General features: G+C 45.1%; 1 protein-coding gene across 10 annotated transcripts in view; it reads left to right on the forward strand.

Annotated features, from left to right (window-relative positions):
* The window catches only part of ZEB2 (zinc finger E-box binding homeobox 2), a 195,256-nt gene that overhangs the window by 155,799 nt on the left and 22,560 nt on the right, over positions 1-16,897 (forward strand). For 9 of the 10 annotated variants that reach the window (XM_089520068.1, XM_089520070.1, XM_089520072.1 and 6 more), the window contains 2 exons: positions 10,264-12,233; positions 16,602-16,782. In XM_089520068.1, coding sequence (XP_089376194.1) covers positions 10,264-12,233; positions 16,602-16,782 — 2,151 coding nt within the window. The remainder of the gene's footprint in view (positions 1-10,263; positions 12,234-16,601; positions 16,783-16,897) is intronic. The other variant, XM_089520077.1, reaches the window with a different exon arrangement.

Consider the following 16,897-nt stretch of genomic DNA (forward strand, 5'->3'; position numbering starts at 1 on the left):
TGAATCTGGGTATCAAAAGGAGACAAACAAATCCCCATTGCTCACTTAGAAATACCTTTTCTGTACATGTTCAAAATGGTCATTTCCACAAGTGCACACACAGACATGCTCCAGGGAGGGGAGGGGAAACCAGGGGGGATCCTGTTTGCCCCAAAAGCCCCAGAAACTGTGTGTGAGAGAGGCAGAATGAGGCTGCCCTTTGCAAACTCCGTAAAACCACAAAGACACACACACACGAGAGAGAGAGAAAAGAGGGGGGCTGCCTGATTCCACAGAGGACTGAGCCTCCCCGATGCCCTCCTTTTCCAGGGCATGTCCTCCATTTCTCCCTCCTGTCTAGGAGGACTTCCAAAGTGTCCTCCCTCTGCCTTCTCCAAGCAGCTGTGCCCTTAATTAGAGGAGGAAAAGCAGCCAGGGAGCCTAAAGAGAGGAATGTCTTGTGTGTATCCCTTTAAGGATGAAAGCATTATCCTTCTTTGGCACAGCAAGGCACCCTGGGAAATGAAGTCATCTGAGGCTTGCTTTCCACATGGCTGGCATTACGCGAAGGGAGTCAATTCGCAAACAAAATGGAAACGTAAATTTGGTAATTTTGCAAATTTACTTATTTCCTGATTGACCTCACATTCCCCCTGTAATCTCTTCTGATTGCCTGCAACATCATGTGAAAAGGAGCTGCGAATTTGTCCCTAAACCCTGGATGATCCTGCATTGGCCCCACTTTAATCTTCCAATTTTGCCCCTGTGTGATAACATCAATTCATGGCAAGAGACTACCTTTACTTTTACCACTCTTTAAAAACAGGGCTTAGTTTTAGAACAATCTTCTGCTATAAGAATTTACTGTTCAGTGAAGCCTGCTTTACAGCCTATCTAATGATGACTCAACTTCAGTTCGCTTTCAAAAGCCTTTTTACTTTGCCTTAGTATTAAATTTGTTTATGTGTTATGAACCTTCAGATTTAATATGCAAACCTATGTATTGGTATCTGTCATAGAATTTGATATCCTGAGGGCCTTTAGAGGTAATTACTTTGCAGAGTGCAATAAATTTAGGCTTTTCCCCCCTGCAATTGCAGATTTTTTCTGAAAGTTGTACTTTTAGAGTAAAGTTATCACACTATACCGATTGCAATATTTGATAACTAGGAAGATGCAGCTCCCTCAAGATAATGCATTCTTTGATCTATCCAGTACATTTTCACAAATTTGATGGACATCGATTAATTATTGTATGTGAACGTGTTATGTAATGACAGAGACTATGCAGGGAATTCTATGACTGCTACTTTGGCTAAGTAGAATTTGACATGGCCAGAAATGGTTGGGGAGACAAGAGAGTGTGAGAGAAAAACTTCATATCCCCCCCCCAATTTTATGCATGCACATCCAAAACCAGGCACAACAAGCAGGAAGTGAGTAAGGTACTAACCTTGGATAAAGGAAATGGAAGTTACTAATCTAGCTTCTACTACAGTTTTCAAGGTGCCTATTGAATTCATGTAGGGCCATTCCAAAAGTATAGAAAAAGCAGAGAAAAAGAAATACAAAGGTACCATAGATCTGCCCTTGATCGCCTCCTCATCTGTTCCTTCTTTTATCTCTGTTCCAATCTCCTTCACCTCTTGATTAATTGCAAACCATAATTAACTATAATGATAAATCAGTTTGGTTACTTTGAAGGCTGAAATGGGAAAACTATGTTTTGTATAAACTAGATTGTTCCTCCAGATGGATTTTAGAAACTTAGGCCCTGTACAGACCGGCATGTTGTGCCAGCCTGTGGGTTGAGTCAGGGCACAGCGTCCTGATGCTGAACACCCTAACTCCGCCCCCAGGGCATCATGATGCCACATGTACACGCCATTCTAGATGTAGACAACCTTACTGAATGGCAGCACTCTTCCCTGGCTCCCCCTTAATCATTTTCTGGCCATTGTCAAAGGTCCATCTGCTCACGGGGCACCAAAGGGCAAGGCTGTGCCAGGGATGTGGAGGTGGACCGATGCCCTCAAAGGGCGCAAGGCAACTTCCATGACCCATCTTTTCTGGCTAGCCTTGTCCATTCCTTTTGGAATACGCTGCTGTTTGCCCTCCTCCACCTGGGCAGGAGCGGCCCAAGGGACTTAGCCGCCGCCGCCGCGGCGTTTCTCCAGGGGGTGGGGCCGGTGGGAGCGGCCCCTACAAAAGCCGGCCCACCGGCTCTCCCCGAAGAGGACGCTGCTGTTTGCCCTCCTCCACCTGGGCAGGAGCGGCCCAAGGGACTTTGCCGCCGCCGCCGCCGCGGCGTTTCTCCAGGGGGTGGGGCCGGTGGGAGCGGCCCCTACAAAAGCCGGCCCACCGGCTCTCCCCGAAGAGGACGCTGCTGTTTGCCCTCCTCCACCTGGGCAGGAGCGGCCCAAGGGACTTTGCCGCCGCCGCCGCCGCGGCGTTTCTCCAGGGGGTGGGGCCGGTGGGAGCGGCCCCTACAAAAGCCGGCCCACCGGCTCTCCCCGAAGAGGACGCTGCTGTTTGCCCTCCTCCACCTGGGCAGGAGCGGCCCAAGGGACTTTGCCGCCGCCGCCGCCGCGGCGTTTCTCCAGGGGGTGGGGCCGGTGGGAGCGGCCCCTACAAAAGCCGGCCCACCGGCTCTCCCCGAAGAGGACGCTGCTGTTTGCCCTCCTCCACCTGGGCAGGAGCGGCCCAAGGGACTTTGCCGCCGCCGCCGCGGCGTTTCTCCAGGGGGTGGGGCCGGTGGGAGCGGCCCCTACAAAAGCCGGCCCACCGGCTCTCCCCGAAGAGGACGCTGCTGTTTGCCCTCCTCCACCTGGGCAGGAGCGGCCCAAGGGACTTTGCCGCCGCCGCCGCCGCCGCGGCGTTTCTCCAGGGGGTGGGGCCGGTGGGAGCGGCCCCTACAAAAGCCGGCCCACCGGCTCTCCCCGAAGAGGACGCTGCTGTTTGCCCTCCTCCACCTGGGCAGGAGCGGCCCAAGGGACTTTGCTGCCGCCGCCGCCGCAGCGTTTCTCCAGGGGGTGGGGCCGGTGGGAGCGGCCCCTACAAAAGCCGGCCCACCGGCTCTCCCCGAAGAGGACGTTGCTGTTTGACCTTTTACGTCTGGGTGTGGGTGGCCTGGGGGACTCTGTCGGCCGTTTGTACCGTTGCGGCGGGGTGCCTGTTGTTGGGGCTTTTTTTTGGAGGGAGGGAGATTGAGAATAGTTTTTTTTTTTTTTTTTTTTTTTTGGTATTATTGGGGATAGATGGGGCTACGCCCTGTTTCTGCAGCTGTATATTATCAAATTGTATTTTTAGATTGTTTCTGTAGTTGATTGTATATGAACAGCCATAGGAGGGTGGGGGAGGGATAGAGATGCGGGGGATGCCTGGGTCGGGGACAACACCTTGGTGGGCGGAGCCCCTATTGAGGTTGTGCGGGGCAGGGGGAGGTATGGCGGTGGGAGAAGGGACTTCCGTTTCAGGGGAAGACGGGATAGATGCGTTATACCTATCTCGCCTTCCTGTCCCCCTCCCAACCTGAAGGACCTGAGGGTCATTCCAGCCGTGCCACAAACCCTGTCGCTGCTCCTGTGCAATGCCAGGTCTATTAATAACAAGACCCACATCCTCCATGACCTCTTGGAGGACGCTAAGTGTGACCTGGCTTGCATTACCGAGACCTGGCTGGGGCCTGAAGGGGATGTGGTGTGGGCTCAGGCCCTGCCTGTCGGGTTCTCGGTGAAGGACCAGCGTAGGTTAGGTGGGCGGGGGGGGGGGTGTGGCCTTGGTACATAGGAACACCGTGTCCCTCACCAGGAACCACCTCCGACAGACCACCTATATCGAGTGTATTTACCTGACCCTAAAGGCTAGGGACAGTCTAGGGATTCTGTTGGTGTACCGGCCACCCCGTGCATTAGCGGACTCCCTTAACGAGCTGACACAGCTGGTTGCTGAGCTGATGTTGGAGACGCCCAGGCTTCTTGTCCTGGGTGACTTCAACATCTCCCTCACGGCCAGCTCTGTTCCATCTGGTGCGGCTCGGGAATTCATGGAGACCATGGCGGCCATGGGCCTGTCTCAGCTGATACAGGGTCCCACGCATTGTGCGGGTAATACTCTCGATTTGGTCTTCTGTTCGGAGGCGGAAAATCCGTGGGTGGAAATAGCTGATATTTCCCCCTTGTCATGGACGGATCATTTCCTGGTAGAGGTGATAATCAAGGCTTCTACCCAGATCCCCCCTGGGGGTGGTGGACCGATTAGGATGGTCCACCCTCGAAGGCTGATGGAACCTGAGAGGTTCCAAGAAGCCTTAGAGGGGTTCACGGCTGGAAATGACGACGACTCTGTTGATGCCCTTACTGGCATCTGGAATGCCGGTCTTTCTGGGGCTATACACAGAATCGCTCCCAAGCGCCCTCTCAGACCCGCTTCCAAACGCAAGCCCTGGTACACAGAAGATCTCCGGGCAAGGAAGCGGGCTCTGCGACGGCTAGAGTACCGTTGGCGGAAACACCTTCGCTTAAGCGACAAGACTCTCCTAGACCGACTGTTAGAGGACTATGGAGAGGCAATACGAGCAACAAAGAATTCGTTCTATGGTGCTCGCATTGCGTCCGCGGAGTCACGTCCAGCAGAGTTGTTCAGGGTGGTCAGGGAGCTAACTCAACTCCCTCCTGCCCTGAACCAGATCCTTGAACCTTCTAAGGCCTGCTGTGACTTGTTCAATGACTTTTTCGTGGATAAAACTTCTCGTATAAGCGAAGGTCTGAACGCCGACATTATGGCAGAACCTAGGGTAGAAGTGTCCGGAGCCTCCGTAGACTGCATTATTCTGGATCAGTTCGAGTCGGTGAGTACCGAGGATGTGGACAAGATCCTCGGAAGTGTTCGGAAAACAACCTGCTCTCTTGATCCCTGTCCCTCATGGTTAGCGGCCCAGGGGGGACCGGCGGTGACATTCTTGTTACGCCGGATAATAAATACATCTTTCAGGGATGGGCAATTTCCATCGGATCTTAAATTGGCCATAGTAAGACCGATCCTAAAAAAGCCCTCCCTTGACCCCCTGGTTCATAATAATTATCGGCCGGTGTCGCTGCTACCATTCTTGGGGAAGGTGATTGAGAGGGCGGTTGCGATTCAGCTTCAGGCGGTCTTGGATGAAACGGATTATCTGGACCCATTTCAAACTGGCTTCCGGGCGGGTCATGGGGTTGAGACGGCCATGGTCGCCCTGGTCGATGATCTCCGTCTGGGCATTGACAGGGGAAGCGTTTCCCTGTTGGTGCTCTTGGACATCTCAGCGGCTTTCGATACCATAGACCATGGTATCCTTCTGGGGCGCCTGGCTGAGGTGGGAATCGGGGGCACTGCGCTCCAGTGGTTCCGTTCCTACCTCTCTGGGAGGTCCCAGATGGTGCAGCTGGGGGACGTGTGCTCCAGTGAGCGGGCCCTCAAAACTGGGGTCCCTCAAGGAGCCATTCTGTCCCCCATGCTATTTAACATTTACATGAAACCGCTGGGAGAGATCATCCGGAGACATGGGGCGCGGGGTTATCAGTACGCTGATGACACCCAAATTATTTTCTCTATGTCTCCGACTGATGCAGTGACCGGGGATGGCGTCTCCTCCCTCGTGGCCTGTCTGGAGTCAGTAATGGGCTGGATGAGGGAAAACCGACTCAAACTTAATCCAGAGAAGACGGAGGTACTAGTGATAGGTTCCCCTGGTCCAGGAATGACGGTGGTTCCACCTGTCCTGAATGGGGTCACGCTCCCCGTGAAGGACTCCGTGCGCAGTCTGGGGGTGCTTCTTGACTCTTCCCTTCACCTGACTGCTCAGGTGAATGCGACAGTCAAGAGCACCTGTTATCAGCTTCGGCTGATTCGCCAGCTGCGCCCATACCTGGCCCAGAGGGACCTTGAAACTGTTGTACACGCTCTGGTAACTTCGAGACTGGATTTCTGTAATGTACTCTACATGGGGCAACCCTTATATCTAACTCGGAAGCTGCAATTGGTGCAGAACATGGCAGCACGGCTGGTCACTGGTGTTCCCAGGACCAGCCATATAACACCCGTGCTTAAAGATCTCCATTGGCTGCCCATTCGCTTCCGAGCACAATATAAGGCGTTGGTTATTACCTATGAAGCCCTAAATGGCTTGGGTCCAGGATTCCTGAAGGACCGCCTCTCCCCGTACAATCCGCCTCGCACCCTCAGAACATCCGGGCAGCAACTCCTGAAGGTGCCTGGGGCTAGGTTGGCTGCTACGGCCAGAAGATCTTTTTCCACAGCTGCCCCAGCCCTCTGGAACACGCTGCCCATGGAGCTCCGCTCATCCACCACCCTGGCCCAATTTAGGAAGGGCCTAAAAACCTTCCTATTTAATCAGGCATTCCCCGACTAAAACATCCTGTGGGCCTCCCTCCTCTCTCGTGGCCGTGAGGATGGGCTAAGGGGGTTTTTATTGATTAATATTATTGTGTTGTTTTTAATTTTGTATTCTGTCTGCGCTTCGGTGCATTTTGTTAGCCGCCCTGATCATTCGGAAGGGCGGGGTATAAATAAAAATTTTATTTATTATTATTATTTACATGGCATCATGACACAACTCTGGCACTGCATCCAGAAGATGCAATGCCAAAGGGGTACCGTAGCTGCTGCTATGGCACACTTTTGAGGTCGCAAAAAGGAGCCATTTTTGCAGCTCCTTTTTGCACCCTCCAGAGGACGGATAGGGGCAGCAGCATCAGGTTGCTGCAGCCCCAATCCAGCCAGGAAAGGGGTGCCCTCCTGCTGCTCCTTAGGAGCAATCTGGATAGCCCCTTAGTTCAAGCCATTGTTTCTAATTCTAGTTTGGAGACAAAGAATGGTTTGCACAAACCTCTGACTGCCCAATCCAGATGTCATAGCAAATTGCAGTTTGCGCAACCCATCCACCTGGTTTGGTTTCAGGACCCCCTCATGCATACCAAAATCTTTGGATGCTCAAGTCTCATTATATACAATGGCCTAGTAAAATGATATCCCTATATAAAATGGCAAAATCAAAGTTTACTTTCTAGATTTTTTAAAAAAGATTTCCAATCCCTGCATGATTTAATTCATGGATACAGAATCTGTGGGTATGGAGGGTGAACTGTACTTTACCTGTACTTTACCAGAATTAGAAACTATGGCTTCAGCTGAGTTGCTGATATCCATGTGAAGGAACCTTCTGGTTTGTACAAATCATATTTCACAAGGCTGCCTATTTCACAAAGACCCAAGAAGATACAAGAGAGCGGGAGTAAGAACAAATAAATGACCCTGATATTTATTAAAGTAATCCAAATAGTTTAAATATACCCTTGTCCATAAGTAAATACACACACACACATACAGAGAGAGAGAGAGTCTCAGAATGTCAAAGGACCAAAGTTTTTGATGGTCATGAAAAATGAGGGAGATTCAGTGCCCCTTCCTAGGAAAGATGACTACTGTTCTCTGAATGTTGCCTACCTGAAAGTTTAATAATCAATATGAAAATTAATCAATAAATATCAATATTCTGAAGTATAAATTTCCCCTTAATTTAGAATTAAGATTGGGAAAAATTGCTAACAATCATAAACTCAGTGAACTAATTAATCTCCAGAGCACTGGTCCCTAAACTTATTGGGGGCTACCACCTCCCTTCCCTCTTGGATGACAACCCTAGTGCCCCCCCCCCCCCGGCATAGTTTTTGATATTGGGTCTGCTGTTCTACTGCAAATTCAAATCAACTAATCTCAGCTGCTGCTCCCTTTACACCCAGTCACTTTGGGAGCAACAACCCAGTAGTTGGATGAGCAGTGACCAAGAAGCTTCTTGCTTGTGCTGGTCTCGCAGCAAAGGCCGGCCCATGCAAAAGTCTTCTTGATTGCTTTTTGTCTTGCTGCTCAGTTGCTGCTCACTTTGCATCCTCTCATCCTGGGAGCAGCAAATGAGCAGCTGGTTAAGCAGCGACCAAGAAGTCTCTCACCTGTGCCAGCCTTGCGGCAAAGGCCAGTGTGGATGAGAGGCGTCTTGGTTGCTACTCAGCCAGCTGCTCACTTGCTGTTCCTGGATGACCAGATGCAAGGGAGAAGCATCTCTCCAGAGAGGAGGGACTCTCAATCCTTCATCAGGGCAGAGAAAGGCACTGCCGATTTGTATGTAGAGTGTTTGCATAGGCTATTGGAGACTGATGTGGACCGAGAAAGGGAGAGATTTTAATTACAAGAGCCATTCCAAGACAAAGGACCCTTTCCAGTGACTGAGCACAGATGCTCCTTTCCCAAAGACGTCATCATCATCATCATCATCATCATCATCATCTATTGTACTTATACCCCCCTCTTTAGAAATGCTCTCAGAGCAGAATACATGTCTTCTCCACAAAGCTTCAAGTGTCCACTCTTCCAAAAAAGGAAAATATTTCCTCTGCTACCCCGTCTCTCAGGAGTTTATCAAATGGGACGGGAGGCTCTCAATTTTTAAAGAGAAGATAGCGAGGTCAATTCGAAAATTCACGCAATTACGTGATTACTTACTACACCTTAAATTCGTTGTAATGGCCTCCCCAAATGCAACCCAGATTCTGTGCAAAGTAAGCCATCACATTGGTGGGTTCTTAATTGCAAATTGGCACCCTTGTGCATGCTCAGTGAGACTCCAGATGACTGGAACATAGCATGTTTAGGTGAGTGAGAGAGAGGAACCAAGGAACCCCACAATTTACAAAAGAGGTTGGGGGGTGGGGCGGGAAGAATGGTTGAAAGAACATGCTCTATTCACATTAAAACGAGCATAAACCCCACAATTTACAAAAGAGGTTGGGGGGTGGGGTGGGAAGAATGGTTGAAAGAACATGCTCTATTCACATTAAAACGAGCATATATTCACTCTTGTCACATTAAAACATGAATATAATGGTTATCCAATAGCTCCTGGTCCATGCCTCTTAATTAACAGGCAGCAGCCCCACCTCAGCAATGCTGAAGGCCAAGTGGAAGCAAAATTGAAGTGGAATTGTAGTGTGGCTTCATGGAAATCCCCCCTTCCAGTTTGGGGGGGGACCAGGACCAAAGGAGACATGCACATCACACCAAACAACAGCGCACTGAGTGTGAAGTTGCCTAGGAATAGGGTTTGTGACTTCGCTAGTTCACTGAATTTACTTAACTGTGGATTGACGCGTGATTGCGTTCAGAGTGCGTTCGGACTGCCAGCAATCGCATGTGGTAACCTTTTGCGCAATAACATTAATATGCATGATTGCAGTCAGGATGACACTGGATTATACTTCCAATTTCAGTCGTGTGATATCCTCCTCAGCCTGTCTAATGAAAGAAAGCAGGAGCAGCAGTGCAACTCCAACGTGCCAGCCAAGTCCCACCAAAACTCACTAAGCTGAAGCAGGGTCCCAAATTTGAAAGCTCCTTCTCCCTCACCACCATGTGCTCTAAGTCTTTGCCCCAGTCTGTCCCAAAATGGTGACACTCCAAGCTACATAATCAATGCCCTGTGCCCAAGCCTCATGGGAGTTTCCCAATTGCCACTACTAGTGAAAGACACTGGTATTCAAGTGAACTCACATGGACAGGCAAACCGTGGGAGATAGCACCACACAAAATGAGCAATGAGGCTGTGTGGTGATTTTTTGAGGACCTGAAAATAAATTTTATGCAATCGTCATCCCCACCATGGTCCTAAAGGATGCTGGTTCTATTTGTTTTTCTCACTCACTGATACTTTGACTGAAGCCCCCTCTGCCACCCCCTTTTTTCCCTCATGGCCTCGCTACTGCCCCCCATCTACCTCATCACTCCCGCTGGGACCTGCTACTTCCCACTTTGGGAATCACTGCTCTAGCTCCATACAAAGTGCTACTACTGTATACTCTGATTTCTCTTCAGATTGTATAGAGTAAATCTTTTGCCTTTTAAAAGACATGATAAAAATGATGCTCATCTGTTCTCTGTATTGAAATGTTACAAACATGGCTGTGTTGTATGTACACTTTCAAGCTCAATGCTTTACCCAGTACACTTTGTAAGTACACGTCCACTCATGCATGTCCTACATACAACAAAATATAAGCAGCAAAGAAAGCTGGAAAAGATCTTTTGGATGACAGTTTCCTGCTGCAAAAGGGAAAAATCATTCAATCAAATAAATAAAATAAATAGAATCTGCAAGCATGATGTGATTAGTTGCTAAATTATATATCTGAAGAACAGGTTTGTCTCTTACTAATATATTTTTTTAATTGATTACAGGTGAAAAGCCATACGAGTGTCCAAATTGCAAGAAGCGTTTCTCCCATTCTGGCTCATATAGTTCACACATCAGCAGCAAGAAATGCATTGGTTTAATCTCTGTAAATGGTCGAATGAGAAACAATATCAAGAATGGTTCTTCTCCTAATTCTGTATCTTCTTCACCTACTAACTCAGCCATTACACAATTGAGAAACAAGCTGGAGAATGGAAAACCACTTAGTATGTCTGAGCAGTCAGGCTTACTGAAAATCAAAACAGAACCACTAGACTTCAATGAATATAAAGTTCTGATGACATCCCACGGGTTCACTGGTGCTAGTCCTTTTATGAATGGTAGACTTGGTTCAACCAGCCCAATAGGAGTCCATGCTTCTACGCAAAGTCCAATGCAGCACTTAGGAATGGGAATAGAATCATCTTTACTTGGATTCCCATCAATGGGGAGCAATTTAAGTGAAGTGCAGAAAGTCCTACAGATTGTTGATAATACAGTTTCTAGGCAGAAAATGGACTGCAGCACTGACGAGATCTCCAAGCTGAAGGGTTATCACATGAAGGACCCTTGTTCTCAACCGGAGGAACAAGGTGTTACTTCTCCTGGTATTCCACCTGTTGGTCTTCCAGTAGTCAGTCATAATGGTGCCACTAAAAGTATTATTGATTACACGTTAGAAAAGGTCAACGAAGCCAAAGCTTGTCTCCAGAGTTTGACTACAGACTCAAGAAGACAGCTCAACAATATTAAGAAAGATAAGCTACGCCCCCTAATAGATCTGGTAATGGAAGATAAAATGATAGAGAACCATAATATACCCACCCCATTTTCATGCCAGTTCTGTAAAGAAAGTTTTCCTGGTCCCATTCCCCTGCATCAGCATGAACGTTACCTGTGTAAAATGAATGAAGAAATCAAAGCAGTCCTCCAGCCTCATGAAAACATGGCTCCTAGCAAACCAGGAGTGTTCATTGATAAGCAAGCTCTCTTCCTATCGTCGGTACTTGAGAAAGGAATGACTAGCCCCATCAATCCATACAAGGACCATATGTCTGTACTTAAAGCATATTTTGCTATGAATATGGAACCTACTTCTGATGAACTACTGAAAATTTCCATTGCTGTTGGCCTTCCTCAGGAATTTGTGAAGGAATGGTTTGAACAAAGAAAAGTCTACCAGTTCTCAACTTCCAGGTCGCCATCGCTGGAAAGGAGCAGTGCCAAGGTGGTGCTGGCTGCCACCAATAACACTCCCACTAAAGACTCTTTGTCAGCCAGATCCCCTATAAAGCCTGTGGACTCTATAACGTCACCATCTATAGCTGAACTTCACAACAGTGTTACTAACTGTGATACTCCTCTCAGGCTAACAAAACCTACTCACTTTACCAGTATTAAACCAGTTGACAAATTGGACCACTCCAGGAGCAATACTCCTTCTCCATTAAATCTTTCTTCCACATCTTCTAAAAACTCCCATAGTAGTTCTTACACTCCAAACAGTTTCTCCTCTGAGGAGCTTCAAGCTGAGCCTTTGGACTTGTCTTTACCAAAACAAATGAAGGAACCCAAAAGTATTATAGCCACAAAGAACAAAACAAAATCCAGTAGTGTAAATGTAGACCACAACAGTGTTTCTTCATCATCTGAAACCTCAGATGAGCCACTGAACTTGACTTTTATCAAAAAAGAATTTTCTAATTCAAATAGTTTGGATAAAAGCACTAACCCAGTATTTGGTATGAACCCTTTTAGTGCCAAACCTTTATATACCACACTTCCACCACAAAGCGCATTTCCCCCAGCCACCTTTATGCCACCAGTTCAGACCAGTATTCCGGGGTTACGACCATACCCAGGAATAGATCAAATGAGCTTCCTACCACATATGGCCTATACTTATCCAACTGGAGCAGCTACGTTTGCTGACATGCAGCAAAGGCGAAAGTACCAGCGGAAGCAAGGATTTCAGGTAAATGTCTTATTTCCCATTGGGAAATTTATGTGTCATGTTTCATAATTTAAAATAGTCTGATCATTTTCCTAAATGCCTTAAACTTTTTACAATAGAAGAGATACGAGACTGAAAGTGTGGTTTAGAAAAAGAGGTGGAATTTGCCACAAATGTCACAACAAATAAATGTTCATTTGTTGTGTTATTTAGACATAATTTTCTGCTTGCAATTTCAGTAAGTTTCAGAGGTCCACTTACCCATTCTTCAAAGAAAGCACTCTTGGAATAAGACAATCACATAGAATCATCACAAAGGAAGGTTGTTTCTCTATCCCTTTGAGAAATGGGTAAGGTTTGTGTTCTTAAAGCAGAAAATGCTTGGACAATTCATATTCATAAATAGCCAACTCATTGCAAAGACTTCTAAAATAAATACAGTTTCCTGGTTTGTGGCTTCATTGGCACAACCATTGCTACGGGTATGGTAGTTTTCCTGGCCACTGTAACCCTTAGAGATTCCCCAGAGAATCACATGGAAATGATAATGCAGGCATAAGCTGTTTATAATATGTTCCGACTAATCTTTACAAAGCTATAAAAGGGATTATGAAGATCCCTAGGCCAGACTTGTTTTCATCTCACCTGTTCCATTTTCCACTGTTATACATCCTCTCCCCTGCCCCCCCCTCCCAATATCCCATCCTTCAGACTTTGTGGCAAAGTCTCTATAAACATTCCAGTTTTTAGGTAGTTTATCTGCTGTAGTCTTCATCATCATATACAACTCACTCGGTCCTGATTTAGGCTGACATGATGTGGATCATATGTGGACATATCAGAGCTCTCTTATTCCATGAGAGATCACTGGTCCATCTAACCTATGCTGATCTACTATGACTAGCAGTGGCTCTCCAGTATCTTACACAGACTATTTCCCACCAGCTGCTACCCAATACTTATTTTAACTGGAGGTGCCAGGAAATGCAACTGGAACCTTCTAAATGCAGTGTATGTGCTCTGCCACTGACCTGTGGCTCAGTATAGGTGTGACTTGCTTTGCTTCTAAATTTTAAGTAACTCCAAATGGCTAAAATTGTGGCACCTGTCCATTTAAATACAGCAAAGGATTTTATTCTTAGGAAACATTCATAGTGTGTAGGAACTGTGTATATATTGGCAGACGGAGATTAACTGATACTTGATTTTTTAAAACATCTGTGGACATTCCCATATGACCTGTTAGGCTCCATTAGTAATTTTACCAACTAGTAAATGTTTTATATTTTCAAATGTGAAAATCAGGTATGGTTTAATGTTACAGGCAGTAATCCCTCTCTGCACAATAGGAGCACAAATAGCACGGTACCTCCATAACAGCTGTTCCACTATTCCAATTTACAGTACATCTGCCCTCTTTGTAAATGTATTTAAGCCTATTTAATCTTCTCTAATATTAATTAGTGCAAACCTAGTCTAAGAAACTGAACTGTCTGATAGCAAATGGAAATGTATGTTATCATGCAAGTTTGCACTCTCTTTGGATCAAGACAAAATAAATATCAAGAAATTTAATAATTTACTGATCCACATTCATTATTGCTTAATGCTGAAGGCTGTTTTAACATAGATAGAACATTGATAAAAAGCGTTATTAATATTCCCTATTTCGAATTACAAAATTAAATATAAAAATGTAGCTCAAGGCCTTTAGAGGGGATACATTTAAATGAATTGCATAATAATAACATTTTCTACCTAAATATAAATTTCAGTTAAAGCTTTTCTAAAACTTATAGACTATGTTTGGTGTGCAGGAAGAAAAGGTTTTTAGTTTTTACCTGTACTTATTTTATACAACTTCCTGATATTACCTGAAGTCATGAACACTTCATGTTTTTTGAAAGTCTAAGCATGCTGATGAAGAAATAGGCCATATTGACCTGTGTGGTGCTTCCTTCTGTGAACTGAATTACAAAACAAATTCTGCCAAAACAGAGACTAAGAATTAAGAACATACTGGTTTTTTTTTTTCACTTGAGCAGTAGAAACACACATACACGGAGACACACATTTCATGTCAGTGTTTGTGAAGCTCTTCTGAGTTTTCAAGTGGCTTACTCTGTGGCATTGTTTGTGGTTGAGACGAGGGACTTTTGGTTGAGAAACACAAACCTAAAGTCCCTCTGCATATCTCGATCTATTTGTTCTGTTCAGTTCTCAGGATTTTGACCAGAACATGAAAACCTAACCTAACCTGTATGTATAAGACTTAAAAGAAGAAGAAAAAGTAAAATTTGTATTTTTAAAAGGATTTGGACCCACCATGGCATTCCATAACCTCCAGTTAATTCACAGAATTATGGGAAAAGTGTAACACCTGTTTATATTCAGGTGTTAATAAACATATTTCTCATCATATTCTTAATAAAATTTATCCATGTCACCAAAGACTTTCTTTCAAAATAAGAATACATCTTCATAGAACTTGTGTTGTTCGTGCAGATATTAATCTAGAATATCTAGAAATATATATCTTGCCACATTTCTTTAATACAGTCTAGAACAGGTATTGATGTATTCAAAATAAGAAAGCACCAGTGCTGTTCCTCACATCTCGGAGTCAACCCAGAATAGAATGCTCATTTCATTGTGTACAAAAAATCCTCCAAAAATAAAAATCCATGATTTTGCTTGAACATCTCTGGAAACTAATAAAAGATACAAAACAGACATAATAATACACCATTCCTCATCACAAGTCCTCATCATCTCCACAGCTACCATCATACAAAGATTCTTATTCACGGACAACCTATACATGCCTTATCAAGAATTAACACCCAATGAGTTCACTGGGACTTACCCCAACTATGTGTGTGTATGTTTGCAGCCTAACCTTTTGACAACTTTGGTCCAAATAGTCATACTGGATGATATGTGAAATCCATTGGTTCAAAGTTAGAACCAAAATCTGCTAAGGATAATGATATGATGTTTAAAAATATGATCAAGTGCTCTGCCAAAGTACTCTGACATATGCAGTCCTGTGAAAAGGACTACATATGTAGGATCAGTATAGACTACAATAGGTAGGATAGAAATAGCATATTCTACACAGATGAAATCATGAAGGACAATGAAATGAAAACATGAAGGACAATATGGAACTGATTTTGGTTGTTTTGTCACTCATCATGTTCCTTGAGCTGGTAATGCAGTAAGAGGTCATTTGATTTTTTGCTCTCTTCCATTTCAAATATAGCACTTCTTAACATCAAACAGTAGAATCTCAACCTATGTTAGGCTCCTGACCCTACTGCTATGTCAGGAGTATGCACCGGTTTTACTTTAGCATTAATCTTGTACCTTTCTGTCCTAGTTTAGGGAAAGACTGACTTCTTGATAGTATAAGAGAGAGGTTAGATTGCTTTATTCAATCACACTGTTTCCAACTTCTGTCCTTACTCTTAAATTCTGGATGTCATATGAGACTGAACATGTATTTTTCAAACATTTTTCCTAGTGTTCAGTTCTCCATCTATCCTTATAATATTTAGGATCCTTTGTTTATCTACATATTGTGGCATTATCACACGTGTTTCCTCATTCCTACTAATATCCAGCCAGTGACCTAAGAAGAGAATAGGAAACATTCAAAATGATGACCAGAGCTTATTTGGACTACCACATCCAGAATTCCTGAGCCATCATACTACACAATACATACAGTTAAATCTTCCTTAAAAATTACATGAGATATGGGTAGAATTTGTTTTCATAGCAGCTTATGACACTTGAGACTCAGATGACATCCTAAATATACTGGGCTAGTTCCAGATGGAACTTCCATGAACAGAAGTGATTATTTTATTTGTGGAGGAACAAAGATCCCCACTGGGTTTTCTCACGTTGCTTTCCTCCTCTCAGATGCACCCATACGTTTTAAAGGACTTCTGTCTCTCTGGAACAGGATGGGAGAGGAGGTACATTGGCTTCATGGGCAATACGAACAAGCAATTGTAGAAAATCACTGGCCTCTCCTTTCCCCCAGTGCTAGCAATACTGTACTGACTCTAAGGCTGGATACAGCCTACTGTTCTCTGAAACTGTCAGATACAATATGCAACTCTGATCTTTCCTATAATGTATAAATATAAACATAGATATATTTCTCCACTATTTGCTTAAGCATCCCTTTAAGGGTCTGGTTCCTCTGTTTGATGAGAAATTGACAGTGAGACATTCAGATGTCTTACTATAACTCTGGACTGAACCATATTAATTAAATATTATTACTAACGTATTTTAAGAACACAGGATATTGTATAACATCACAGAACAAGGGAAGGAAACATGATTTACATAAACCATTTGGTTGCATCACAGGGAGAATTGCTTGATGGAACACCGGATTACATGTCAGGTCTTGATGACATGACAGACTCCGACTCCTGCCTGTCCCGAAAGAAGATCAAGAAGACAGAAAGTGGCATGTACGCATGTGACTTATGTGACAAGACATTCCAGAAAAGCAGTTCCCTTCTGCGACACAAATATGAGCACACAGGTACGGATGACAAGTAGAGACAAGTTTTGTTGCATGTGATACATTTCATAATATTTAATGAGTACACTTCTGCAACATAAGATGTAGCATCTGCTAAGACATTCAACAAGGCAGA

Source organism: Sceloporus occidentalis, unplaced genomic scaffold, assembly GCF_023333645.1.
Source record: "Sceloporus occidentalis isolate IW3139 unplaced genomic scaffold, rSceOcc1.0.p SCAF_4, whole genome shotgun sequence".
Classification (NCBI taxonomy): domain Eukaryota; kingdom Metazoa; phylum Chordata; class Lepidosauria; order Squamata; family Phrynosomatidae; genus Sceloporus; species Sceloporus occidentalis.